Genomic DNA, 14,615 nt, shown 5'->3' on the forward strand with positions numbered 1-14,615 from the left:
TCGTAAACAAACTTATTTCCAACAATATTTCACTAATCACAAACTAATTTATTTATTTCTGACCGGGATATTATAAGCTTATATCGTCATAGTTACGATATCAATAAAGAGGGTCATAACTCCCTTGGGACATTATAGATTTTATAATTCCCTCTACCTTTCACAAGTAAAAATAAATAGAAATGAAAACTAAACCATATTTTATTTATTCACGTCATTACAAATAATAAATGTACAATTCTGAAATGTTCCCTGAAAATTACTTCCGCCACTTGAAACAATTTCTTCTTTTGTATGGCTGGAGCTTCTGTTCACTACAGTCGAGGTACCTGCCTCTTCTGATGACAAAGTAGACAACATACGCGCCGTTTTATTTCTCAATTCGATGCTATCCTCCAAATACCCTTCCGCCACCGTGGAACTTTTCCAACCTCCGTGTCTTTTTAAGTTAGTCATAGTTGCTCCTGCATTGGCTAGAGCAGTAGCAGAAGTGCGACGAAGGCAATGTCCCATATAGGAAGATGAGTTTGGCAATCCTAAATACATTGCGATTTTGCTGGGGATTTTCCCAAACATGTTTTTTCCAATTGGCTGAGATGTACATTTATTTTGTCGGAAGCTCAAAAAAAATCGTTCAATACCTTTAGGACGCAAAGACATATAAAGTCTTGATAAAGGAAAGCGGAGAACTCTTTTTCATCCACAACTGTATATTTCTTCGATACACCAGTTTTACTTTCCGGTACGTTCACTACCATAACGGAATCCCGGTCCTCTATATCCGATATCTTCATATTCAAAAGTTCCTGACTTCTGCATCCTCCAAAATAACCCATAATCAGAACAACCTATAACAAAAAAATGGAAATAAATACACACAAAAAGGAAAATAAGAAAAAAATTACCTTATGCAATAAATGAATATCATTAGGAGCGTCCTTTAGGAATCTGATAACATCTTTAGGAGATAAAACAGCAGACTTTTTCGGCTTATAACTCTTACTCTTCCGTTTCAAAAAAGCCTGTAGTTCATTGAACTTGGTGATATCTCGTTTCTCATGTATATTCACCATCGATTTTAGCATTGACCATTTAGTCAATGAATTTCGGACTATACGTTTCTGACTGAAACGCATAAACACAATTACTACCAAATCTACCGAAAAACATAGAAAATTCCTTACCAGTTCTTGAAAATATGCCAGAAATACAGTTTCAGTGACATCTTTTGGCATAACATTTTTCCGTGTCAGCCAGTCCAGATATATCTTGTATTCTTTTTGGTATACGGCTTCACTTTTAGATGGAATTAATGATTCTCTTGCTTGTTCAGCTTTTTTCAAAATATCCTCCATTATATTTGGGGTAGAAAACACGTTTTCACCGCAAACACAGTTTGATAACAAAGTTCTGTTTACAAACAAGTAACATAGCAACAACCTAGCAACAAGAAAACTCTACTATAATCAACGGTACCTGATTCAAATATACCGGGAAGGTAATGAATTGGTACATTTTTCCGTTTCAAAAATGAACAAAATTTTATTGAAATCGGTCAGAAATAAAATTATCTATGTACCACGGGAATTAATGAGCCTTAATAACCTCAGGCAATTGCTGTCCCTCGGGCCAGAGGCCCTCGGGACGCAAACTTTGCCATCGGTAATTAAGGCCCTCCTAATTCCCTTGATACATAAATAACTATCACAACACCTAGCAACTAACGCTTAATTTATGTCCACTATTCGAATTTCTTTTTTAACCGCTCGATTCACTTTCTGAACTGCCCTCTTGGGTCGGGAAGACGTTCTTATGTAATTTAACGGTCCCTTCTAGAAATCTGTAGTTGGTCCGGTAGTCTGCAAGAGTTTTACCGGCGGTTGCATTTTTTCGCGGTGATGTCATGTATTTGTTTCATGATTCGGCCGGCGTACTGGTCAGGGGCGGCTTTAGATTCGTTACAATACTGATCGATAAAGAACTTTATACTCAATAGAGAATTTTGTACACTATATATTGATGCTGATGAATTTTTTTCAAATTCCAATTTGTTACCATTTTTAGCTTATTACTATATGATTTCGTTGAGCGATTTTTGGCCAATGTTTCTCTACGATTCCAAATTGAATCAAAGTGCGTTGGATGGAGGAAAAACGGGGCTACTGCTCCCACGCGGTTTTTAATTATTTAAATCGTATTGGAAAGGTCAAAAAGCCTGAAAAGTAAGTGCCCCAGAATTTGAACGATCGACAGAAATTTTCAAGTTTTGAAGTCTGTTTTTCTTTGCTTTTGTACAACCAAAACGACCGGATCTTCACGTGGGATAAAAAGTGGATTCTCTACAACAACAAGAGATGTTCAGGAGAGTGGTTGGACACTGATGAGCCACCCGGGCACTTCTCGAAGGCGAAAACCCACCAAAAGAAGATCATGGTTACTGTATGGTGGTCAGCGTCTGGTGACATTCACTATAACTTTTTGCAACCGGATCAAACAATAAATTCTATGGAATGTACCGAATGTACGGAAAAATGCATCAGCAACAGCCCGCCTGCACATTTCACAAATCATCCTCCGAAAATTGAACGAATTGAGCGTCAAAGTTCTGCCCCACCCACCATACTTCCCAGATTTCTCGCCAATCGACTATCATCTTTTCAAGCACTTCGATAACTTTCTCGCCGGTAGAACCTTCGCCAATAAAGACCAGGCAAGAACGACTTCATCGAATCCCAAGCACATAATTTCATAATTAATCGACTCATGCTACGTTGGAAAAAGTATACTCAAATGCTGCCCATGTTGAATAAATTGAATGAGTATTCACTGAGATATTACAGCTCAAACTAGGCTCATTGAAACGGATATTTTTTATACTAATATCAATAAATAAAAAATTGGTATAATAAAAGTCATGCCAAACAAAATTTTTCATATAAAGATGGTTACATATTGTTAAGAAAATATAAAGAATTCAGCCCCTTTCCAAAAGTTCAAATAATGTCCAAAAACAAAAGTCAAAGCTGGTTTTGAGGTCTTCTGAGGAGAAGACTTCAACAAGGCGACTATTATAAACTGCGAAAGACAGGCGGTTGTCTACCGGGCTAGCATCGAGAAAATATTAGTACTTGTTAAAAATTGTGACATCTGCATATCATCAAAATGCTTTTGATGGTGCGTCGCTAAAAGCGTACTTTGTTTTACGACAAGTCAAAGCCACCTATGTGTGCGGAGACTGCGATGAGTCGTCTGGTTCGGAGGCGAGAAAGTCCTCTAATTCTAATTAGTTTCTCGTTGAATGACACTAATTTTCAGTAGAATGTCTATTGGATTCTATATGTTGGAAGTTGGTGGTATTTGACGACGTGTAAGAGCACTTACAATTCGTGGAGCCATTCAGACTTCAAGATGAATCGTTTGGTCTAAAACAAAATGTCTGGCACCTGCAATGAGAGATTGGAGCTAAATTTGAATACATTCATTGATTATTTCCATTTTGTTAAAAAAAATAATTGTCCAATTCCAATTTCACAAAAAATTAACTACTAGTCCCATAGAAAATACAACAGAATGAAGTTGAAAAATACATTGTTAATTGGGTTATGATGAACCCAACTATCACTGTACTAGAACCAAAACACATAGACATATCTATAATCTGTCCATCTAAGCTACGGAGTGCTCCAAAACATTATCATGCATAGTGCCCGTGATCTCCCAGACACGGCTGCTTGTACAGCGTCGCAGCCTTTACACAGAGTCGACATTTTATTTTATTTTATTTTTAGTTTGCGGCTGGGTATAGGAACATTTTTAGGTGTAGTGTAAGAACACAAATTAGCAGTTTCTTCAGCCGATTGAAATTAAATCTGATTGGCCAGCGTAAGGAGGCTTGTTTATTTTACACAATAGATGCAAATGTGCGTGATCATGCTTCGATCAAGCCGCTATCTTTGTTTAGGTTGCTTTTTTTTTGTTGTATGGATATAGTTTATGTTGTTCATACTCAAACTGTAAATTTTTTCAACAAAATCATTGTACACAGCGCCATTCAATTGTTTGAGGTAAGAAATTTGAAATTCAAAATGAATGATTCCGATATTTTTAATCATGAAACACTTGTGAACTTATACAGAAGATGCACCAAAATCAAAAGTTTTAAAAAGAACTCTGTATATTTTTTGACCATTTCATCGCCTATACAATTCTTTTTTAAGGATATGTGGTCATTTCCATTCAAAATGGTGATCGATTTCGTAATTTTTCTTAATTTATTTTGGACGTCATATGATTTTGACTTCAAAGTGTAACTCTTTTAATACAAAAAATGTCAAGGATAGCATGCTGTTCATTTTTCTGTGCCAGTGACCGAGTAGTTATTTATTAACTCATAATGATGTAGAGCAGCTTTGGCTCTTTCACTTTTTCACAATTCTTCAAATTAAATAATTTTATAACCTAAATACTGTTACGTTTTTACCGTGAGTTCACCAATAATTGACCACACTGAATAATCAAACTTAACTTTATTTCACTTTAGTTACAACAAACACTCGCCAAAGTTCCATCGACATCGGTAGCATGACTCTCACTGCTTCTCGAGCGGCAGGGAACATTGGGTATTCCCACGCTCTCAGCTACGTCACGTTTGGTTTATGGTTACCAGTGGCGGCCGGCGTTACTTTCTTTATTTCTACAACAATACCGAGAGATTAAAAAAAATGTTTGAAAGTACAATTATGAAAGACACAGTGTTCGAATATATGAACAGAGAACATACATGACTAAACTCGTATTTTTTTGACAGTAGGATTTCATTGTTGAAATCTATCGGGTCTGGAAGTGTGACCGCAGAGCCGACATTTTTTCACACAAAAATCAATAGCACAGTACCTTAGACATTTTTTTGTACTGGAAGAGGAATACTTCAATATCAAAGTTTAAAAATATATCACGTCCTATTAAGATTTTCGATATCAATGAAGTAGAATATGGCATTTTAAAAAATTTTTGAAGATTAGTGAAAAATTTCAAATATTGAATTTTCATTCAGAAATCGAGCAGCTTTTTTTTCTTTCTTCCTACATCGAGTTGTTCGACAATATTTCTATAGATGACGTCATAGTGCCTCCATATTGAGTCACACTCAAGCCTTCAGGACATTTCAGAAGAATTGACAATATAAAAGGTCTCAAATAGAATTGTCCTCACAATCAACTTACTTTTTTCAAACGTTAGAGATGAAGTTCCAACAAAATTTCTATATCTATAGTATCTATATCTATAGTATTCCTTGGTCGTTGCAGTGCTGAATATATAGGTCAGACTGCCGGAGTATTGAAAGATCGTATATCTTCACATAAAAGCGATTGCATATTACATCCGGAGAGATATATTTTTAGTGAGTATGTCTTCAGGCATTGATTATTGCGGATGCGGATATAGAAATATATGCAGAAGCTCCGCATTTGCGGAAATTTTGACCGATGTCATGTTTTGGATACCAGATAACAAAACCAAAAGCAAATTATTTTTAGGATTCAAAATATAGGTCATTTTATTACAGACCTACAAGGTCGGTTGAATTGGATAAAAGTGTCCTATTTTGGGAAACTAGTATAATATCTTTTCAAATCGAGAATATCAGTGGTTGTTTTTGAGATGATCCCCTAAAACTAGAATTGTCGAATTTCGTTTTTTGGCTCCATGCCTCCATTTCGAATGAATCATGCAATGGACTAATTCGAAGAACAGTTACGAAACCTGGGGAGTGAGCAGATTGAGACCCGGCGTCAAGTCACAAAACCCCAAAAGTGTGTTACTACCTGAGGAATAGACAGATTGAGACCCCGGCGTCAAGTCACAAAACCCTAAAAGTGTTTCACTTCCCGAGGAGTAGGCAAATTGAGATGTCAATGTGAGCATACTTTCCAATTATTGAAAATGACTTCAAAGCCGCAGCCGAAACGTCGAACAACGCAAAACTCAAGACGAGATTCAACTAATATGTGTTTGGGAAACTTCTGTATTACATGTTTGCTATAATACTCGATCTAACTTGATTGAAAAACACATTTCTGCATATATGACTTCAATTTTAACATTTTCTTTTTTTTTTCAGTGAAACCGATATTCAATAAAGAACCCCAAGACGTAGTGGCTCTCTCCGGCCAGAAAGTCGTCTTCGAATGTTCCGTCGATGGGGATCCAACTCCCAACGTGCTGTGGCGACGAGAGGACGGAAAGATGCCTATAGGACGTGCCAAAATTCTCGATGATAAATCATTGATGATAGAAAATGTCCAAACAAAGGACGAGGGCCTTTACATCTGTGACGCTGAAAATTTGGTCGGGTCGATTTCGGCCAGGTCGTCGCTGGTTGTCAATTGTGAGTATATAAAGAAAGAAACCTGGTTGAAATGGGCCATAACTGAATGAATGTATCACATGGAATGTATGACAATGGTGGGGATCATAAATATAGTCAAGAAGAGTCAACCACTTGTACCTGAAATCCTTGTCTCAATCCATAAGAGTGTTAACAATGAGTACCTACTCGAAACATCCCAAGTGGTATCGTTCTAAATATTCGTCTGTTTTTTGGCAATTACCTTTCGTTTCGAGATAAGAGAGTATGTCAATGATATGCCATGAGAAAATACGAAAATTATCGGTGAAAATAAAAATAAAAGAATTAACATAAAAAAATGGATGATTTTTGGACGACTGCTTGATAATAGAGTTATGAAAAGTTAATTTCCTAACTAAAATTTATAATACAAAAAAAAAGAAATAAAATATTTCTGAACTAAGTAGTTGTAGGAAAAACCCTACAAATTTATTTATTTTTCAACATAATCTCCATGCATATGTATATACTTTTCCCAGCAATGGTCAATAAATTCGATACCGTTTTATAATGAGAACTGTCTTGCTCCTCAAAATAGCCAATAACTGCCGACACTTCTTTCGACCACTGCGATAATGGGTTTGTGAGCTGGTGTCTTGATAAAACAACACTTTTTTCTCATCCGAATACGTCCGTTTTTGCTTGATTTCTTCACTGAAATGTTGCAATAACTTGGCATAATACTCGCCATTTATAGTTTCACTTTTTTTTAAGATAGTCTATGAAAATTTATCCCTCGCGCATCCCAAAAAAACGATGCCATGGCCTTGCCTGCCGATGAAACGGTCTTCGCCTTCTTTGGAGCCGTTTCTTCTTCGTGAGTCCATTGTTTTGATTGTTCTTTTGTCTCGGGTGTAAAGTGATGGACCCATGTGTCATCCATGGTTATGAAACGATGCAAGAATTCTGCTTTGTTACTGTGAAACTTAACCAAACACTCGATTGATCATCATCACGACACTGTTTTTGATGAGCAAACGCGGCACCCATCTTGCACACAGCTTGCTCATGTCCAAATTTTCAGGTAATATACGATGTACCACACTTTTTGAAATGCCTAGTAAGTCTGCTAGCTCGCGCACTTCCAGTCGATGATCATTCAGTACCACTTTGTGGATTTTCTTCACCGTTTCTGGAGTCGTCACCTCATTTGGTCGACCACTGTGATGCCCGTCTTGGCAGCTCGTACGGCCTCGTACTACCTATTATTTTACTGTTGTAAATGAAGGAGCAGACTCATCCAGAGTAGAATCCTGTTCAGCTTTTATATTGGTTGGGCTGAGGCCTTTCAAATAAAAGTATTGTACCACATAATGATAACCAATTTTCTCCATTTTCACAAATTTACCGAAAACATTTGCTATTGATGGCTCACAAACAAATACTAAACAACGCAGCGTCTTCAAACTTAAAACATATACTTTATAGATTGTGTACTTTCTAGTACAGTGATATTTTTCAAACATCTACCGCCATCTCTAGGTCAGGCGGGGTACTTCTCGGACTACCTTGGTATTTCAGAACGAATTAAAACCTAATGGTTAGGAAAAAAAGTTGTTTCTCTCTAAAAGAATGATAAAAAACACTGGAGATCACATATTTTTTATAAAATATTGTTTTCAACAGTCATACTTTCAGATTTCGTAAAAGGTCTTTTTCCCAGAAAGCCATTTCGAAAAAGCCAATAATTAAAATTTTAATTCATCAAAAAGAACAAAATCCGGGCTGGTGGACCGTGGTAGAATGAAACTTGAAATGCCAAACGTTTTGATTGTTACTACGGCAGAAACCAACAGTGGTATAGGCGTTGACTGCGAGGACGACGATTGTATCTCGAAGTATCAGCAAGGACTGACACTCTTATATTTTATTTTTTCAATCATTCGTTTCATTTATAGGCCAAGGAATTGCACGTTTCAAGGTAAAACCTCGTATATTCTTAGCTCGTACAAGTTTCGAATTTTGAGGGTTGTCGTTCGTAGTAGAACTGGTTAACGGAGGAACAGATTTTAACATATTTAACCAAATTCATGAATACGACAAGTTACTGACTGATTCGTCTCTCCAAAGATTTATATTATGCAGTAACTTTTAGGGGTTAACTTTTTAGTTTGCCCTTTATTACACTCGTGCAGAATCTCTACCGATCTATATTTATATATTTTTCAAATTATGGGAGATCAAAAACCCAGAAAATATTGAGGAACAGAATAACCCTAATTTATCGTCTAGTCTAGTCATTGAAGAAACAGTAAAGCTTATCGCTCAATTGTCCGGCACAGCACAGCATGGCGCTGTCCGTCGCCTGATGGCAACGGGTAGTAGCATCACCTACTTGTCCAACTACAACCAGCATACTGAAGGTGCTGTTTGTTCGATTTCAAGGGAATTTCACTTGAAATTTTTCCTCGTCCATTTTCATAGGTACCGTCTGACACTGTATTGTCAACTGATGGAATAGCAAAACAGAAAGACTGAAACTTCCCAGGCACTTTTGGACAAGATGATGCTGGCCGGCGCTGGCCGGCGACGGACGCTCTTGGCTGTGCCGTGCCGGGCTATTGGGAGCTGGTCCATTCATTTTCATTGTTCCAATCCTATCCGTATTTTGACGGGACGTGCTGTGCGGTGTCGTGCTGTGCTGTGCTGGACAAGTGGGTGATAAGCTTAAGAGTTTGTTCTGTGAACCAGACAAAACAATTTGTTGCAACCACAGACCTGCTTTGAATTATCTTTCTCTCTTACTGTCAATCTCCGATATCATCTGTTCACACACATATTTTTTCGGTATTCGACAAGGAAATTGTTTTCAGCACCTCCAACATTTATCGAACGTCCCCGCGACCAAAAAGTTAGCCTAAATGGAGTCGTCGAGTTCCACTGTTCTGCCACTGGAAATCCGCAGCCTTCCGTTTTCTGGAGCAAAGAGGGCTCGCAGATCTTGATGTTCTCCGACAACTCTAACGGCCACATGCACGTCAACGCCCATGGAACACTGAGGATACAGGGCGTGCAGAGGGAAGATGCCGGATTCCTAGTTTGTAATGCTCTTAGCGTGGCGGGATCCAGTAGTGTTAGAGCTTTTCTCCAGGTGAGTGATTTTTGGCGAATATCTTATTTGACAGGTAGTATATAAAGAAAGCTGTTTTCCGTAAATTGAAATGTAATGAGTCCCCAGATATCAATCGGAGATTTTTCAAATCATGTAACAGTTGCTTCGATAACTATCTATGAATATCTCCAGGCTGCTGTTTAATTTCCTTTTGAAGTTGGCCATATTTTGCTTGATTAATGGTTTCCATATGTTGCGTATCTCTATGCTAGCTTGGCTGAATACATTGTTGGACAACATGTATGCAGCTTCTTGGAGTTTCCGCCTAAACCAATGTTTGTCTCTGTGTATGATCTCAGCTTAGGACGACTCGATGTTATGTTGATTGGTCCAAACATGCTCTGCTATTCCTGATTTACTGGTTTCCTCTCGCCGTGTGTGTTTCTTGTGCTCGGCAATTCGAACATTCGATAGCTTCTTAGTTTCACCGATATAGGATTTTCCGCACTCACAGGGTATTCGGTAAATGCAATTCTTGGAATCGCAGTCTGCGTTTGGTGGCCTGGTATTTGTGAGGCTGCTACGGATAGTGTTTTCGGATCTGAAGCAGGTTCTGATGTTGTACTTGGAACTAATTCTTCTTATCTTTTCCGATAATTCTCTGATGTAGGAAAGTGCAAGTACTGGTTGTGACGGCTTCTCTTCCTTGCGAGGCTCCTGCTGTCTTTTGGCCAAAGTCTATTCTACCATCGCTTTGGAGTAGCCATTCCGTTGAAGATCATTTTTGATGATGTCTAGTTCCTTCTCGTATTGGTGAAGAGGACCGACACTAAGTGGGAAATATCTGTATACCGAAAACCCACTCACACGGGACCCACTCACACGGGATGAATCCAACCACCATCAATCGACTGAAAGAGGAATCATCAAGACTCTATTAGACGGTGCTTTCGGGCTTTGTAATAGTTGGCGTAGAGATACGCAACATATGGAAACCTATAATCAAGCGAAAGATGGCCAACTCCCGGCAAACGGTCATCTCCCACTAATTCCTTCTGGATATATCTTTGTGTGTGGTGGTTGACGAAGTTCAGTAGCACCAACCCTATTTCAGCTTCGCATAAACTAACTTCCCAAAACAACGTCCGGCCCAACATAGCTTCGCAGACGACAGTGTTCGAATTTTAATCAGGGAAAGAACAGGAAGGAATAAGGATCCATTAATATCGTGGAGCTCAGCACTACTGTAATGCAGGATCTCCATTATCAATGCTGTTAGTTACTGTCATCAATATCTTCTTATGGTATTGAATGGGGATGTTATAAATAACACTAAAGCTGTATCGCAAAATCTCAGCAGCTTCTACACGTTCTAGAGTACAGCTCGCCTGAGTTCTTTTAAGCAGTACACCTGCAATGAACCTGAAAATTATTCTGTTTTCTTCGGTGATTTCTAACATTCGTAGTAGCAAGTGGAGAGAAACCTGTAATAACTGAGATAAATAAATCATAATTATACAACAATATATATATATATATATATATATATATATATATATATATATATATATATATATATATATATATGATGAGCTGTTTTCATATACAAAAATTGTTAAAGGCAATTTATAGCATCATATTTTTTTTGTTTAACACTTGAATTGCTGAATTTTTCTGATAAAAATTCATTAAATAAACTTGAATATAGTGTGCAGATGACAGTTCATTTTATTTATATTCTTCTCAAATTAGTTTGACTTTATTTTTTATTATCTCAATCTTCAACCCAAAGGAATCTCCGTTCTTTTTTTGAAAACTTTATATTGCTACTGGTTCTGGACAGTATCTTGAATTATATCGTTTCATTATAGGTAACTTCAGTTGCTGACCTTCCTCCTCCCATAATTCAAATTGGTCCAGCTAATCAGACTCTACCGCTGCACAGCATGGTGACCCTTCATTGCAAAGCTTCGAGTCCTGAAGGTGAACCCCCAAAAATCCGCTGGTTGAAGGATGGAGAGACATTACATAGTAGCAACTTACCTGAGAGATATACACTGACTGCTGGAGGGACTTTAGATATTGATGGTGAGTACTAAATGAGTTAATGTGACAAATGGTTCAATTTACGTGGATTCAGTGAAAATATAGAAAATGGAGCTGTGAAAAGCATTTTTCCCAAACACCAACAGTCGGAGATTTATGACAATGACACCAGTCAGGACCGTCGCCATGGGGGGATGGGGGGGAGCCTCATCTGCTTTTTCGACTGGAGGAAAAGTTGGGAAATTTTGGGCCGTGAAGATAATAGTAAATAATAGTAAAAAAATGAATGAAAATTAAAAAAATGAAAATGAGAGAAAAGAAAGGGAGAGATAATTAGAAAAGAACCGGGAGAAGGTTGGGATTTCCCAACATGCATAACTTGGAGATCCCATACTTTCAAATTCTGAGTTGTTTGAAAACTTCAAAAAAGTTTAATTTCTCTCAAATAAGAGAACAGTCCTGAACAGTCCACAAATTTTGAAGTGACAATTTTACAAAATTCCCAACTTTTCGCTGTTTTTTCGACTTGGAAAAGTTGTGAAATTTCTGGCGGTGAAAATAGAAAAAATAATAGTAAAAGCAATAAGCACAATATTATTCAAGTGTCCTTTCATTTGTATTGAATATTCCTATACATGGTGGATATGGTGAAAGAACAAGGACCTTGGTCCAAAGTAGAATATTACCCATTATTATTTTTATAATTACCAAAATTTATTTTTGTTTGTGCATACCCGAACGGGCATAAGCATTCAGCCAATCTTTAGATAGCTAAGTAAGAAAATCAATATATTATAGTAGTAACTAATCCCTTGGCTTTCATTTTTTCGAAAGTTGGGAAATTTTGCTGGTGGGGTTGGGAAAATTTGGATTCCCTTTCCCCCTGGTATTTCTTTTCGCTACGGCCCTGACACCAGTGTTACCTACATCTGGATACTACATTAGTTTTCTTTTTTTTTGATAGATATTATTGCAACATAGAAAATTACATGAATCAATTACTAAATTTGAGGTACTCTTTCACATAATAACAATAGATTCGGTCAATAACGTAATCCGTATTCTATAGCAAAGTGTTTATTCTTCCTCTTTCTTTGGTTATTGTATCCCTACCTCTTATTTCTCTATCATCTAGCACCAATTCCTATTTAAACACATCTGCTAACTCAGAACGAAAAGAATGTCTCAACATGAGGTCTCTGGTGGTGCTTTTGTAACAATGTGGGGTCTACTTGAATAATGAAATAAAAAACTGTGGTAGTCTGTATCTTTATAAAACGTTTGCAACCAAAGTTTAGAACGCACCTTTCCTTCATGCCAGACAGCTTCAAACTTTGTTTCAGTTAGGGTGGTGGCATTAATTTCTGATAACATTGGTGTCTATAGAAATTCAAAATATAGACTCTGGGGGGTAGACTTATTGAATGTTTGCTATTGATAAATCGCATTATATTATATGTATATTAAAGTAACCTTTCATCAAATTTTTCATAATCACTTTCAAAAGCGTTATATGCTCACTGTCAACAGTATATGTTCACCGCACACTGAACACTGAACCATGCGAATAGAGGCGAGAGATACGGCTAGCGGAGAAAGGGAAGCCAGAGATACTGGCGCTGTTATGCGTTATGTTACCAAGCGGTTTACCCTCCCATAAGAAGTTATCACTTCAAAAACGGAATTTCGAAATTTTTAGTTTTTCCGGAAGAAGAAGAGCTACAGTCGGTTTTTCGGTTCATTTAATACTACTCAAAATATGTAAATATGCCACAATTTAGCCTTTGTTCCATATCTTAACGTTTACGAGTTACCCGTGTGTAGAATTTGAATAGCCTCTGTTTTTGGATATTTAAGAAAAAAAACTTGTTCAGAAAATTTGTTTTGATTTGTTGGGTTAGTCTAACTCAAAATTGATATTCACTTCCAGAAAGCCAGAGGTAGATTCGTATCATAGTGTTTCTCTAATTTTTCCCTCCATCTAACAACGGTATACTAAGTCTATTCAAACATTCAATTTTCACTCATGCAGACTATTTACATTCACCTCTCTGGGAATATCCTTTGTTCTCGCGTCGGAAAATTTCTCGTTAACTTGCAAATTTTTCAACCTACGTATTTGTTCAAGTTTTTTCGGGCATATGCATATAATGCAGGATGAAAGAGGTAAATTGCATATCCTCAGGCGTCAGTGCACCTTTCAAAAAGCTTAAATTATAGACCTTTTGTCGTGTCACAAAACTACACTAGTAGTTGTTTACAGCTGATTCTCGGCCTCCCCCCACCACTATGACGTATTAATTGCTTTTTTTATTGGTTGTTGTTTGGTGAAGTTTTTTTTGTTGTGCAGTGAAGTCAAGGCGTTGTGACCTTGAAGTGTCTGGTGCATGGATCGTTCAGATTTTTTTTTCATATGAGATTTTGTGTGTTTATGTGTGTGTGTAGGAGAATGCACGGTACAGGGTTTCATCATGTGCTTGTTTGTCTATGTACAAACATACGTCTGCATACTTCGAAGATCCTCCAAGTAATAAATGCTCCATCGGTGTTAGGGCACCAAGTTAGTAGTGGAGTGACGTCACAGCAATAACCGTTCAACGGCTAGAGAGCGACATGTTCACTCCACGACGTGTGGCAGAGTAATGCGTATTCATCGGTCTGCCCTCACCTCTCCCGAAGCGATGAAGGTTCGCTCTAGCCCCGCTATCGATGGTGACACAACGGCAGCCGAGGACCGTTTGCCTAGCGTCTACCCTCTCCGAGACCGCAACGACCATTGCTTGCTCGTACCGGCAACTGTTATCGCATCAAGTTGGGAGATGGGCTTGGCTGTGACGTCAGGCATCTCTAGTGGATAGCAACTAGCAATGTGAATCTTTCACGGTTTCATGGTGGGGGTGACTCACACTGTTTAATATAAAAGAAATGCCTGGCACACTATGAAATCAGTAGACGAATATATCTGCAGCAGTTAGCAATTGGTAGAGTGTTATTCAGTTCGTAATAGAAGGAAGACGGTGAGTGTATTTGTCTGTTGGAAATTGTTTATATTTTCATATATATTTTCATCATGTCCGTTTCAAAAGTAGACTTGAATAAAATTAATAA

General features: G+C 37.7%; 2 protein-coding genes across 3 annotated transcripts in view; one reads left to right on the forward strand and one right to left on the reverse strand.

Annotated features, from left to right (window-relative positions):
• The window catches only part of robo1 (roundabout guidance receptor 1), a 280,396-nt gene that overhangs the window by 239,894 nt on the left and 25,887 nt on the right, over nt 1-14,615 (forward strand). For both annotated transcript variants that reach the window (XM_074172448.1, XM_074172449.1), the window contains 3 exons: nt 6,122-6,388; nt 9,223-9,500; nt 11,333-11,549. In XM_074172448.1, coding sequence (XP_074028549.1) covers nt 6,122-6,388; nt 9,223-9,500; nt 11,333-11,549 — 762 coding nt within the window. The remainder of the gene's footprint in view (nt 1-6,121; nt 6,389-9,222; nt 9,501-11,332; nt 11,550-14,615) is intronic.
• Nucleotides 132-1,669, reverse strand: LOC141481239 (uncharacterized). Its single transcript, XM_074172452.1, has 3 exons — nt 1,185-1,669; nt 906-1,125; nt 132-848 (listed from the first exon to the last, which is right to left on the reverse strand). The coding sequence occupies exons 1-3, from the start codon at nt 1,238-1,240 to the stop codon at nt 621-623; spliced, it is 504 nt and encodes a 167-aa protein (XP_074028553.1). The 5' UTR covers nt 1,241-1,669; the 3' UTR covers nt 132-620.

The sequence above is a fragment of the Leptinotarsa decemlineata genome, unplaced genomic scaffold, assembly GCF_025532065.1.
Source record: "Leptinotarsa decemlineata unplaced genomic scaffold, Ldec_3_MD MMD2_tig00000133_RagTag_RagTag, whole genome shotgun sequence".
Taxonomy (NCBI): domain Eukaryota; kingdom Metazoa; phylum Arthropoda; class Insecta; order Coleoptera; family Chrysomelidae; genus Leptinotarsa; species Leptinotarsa decemlineata.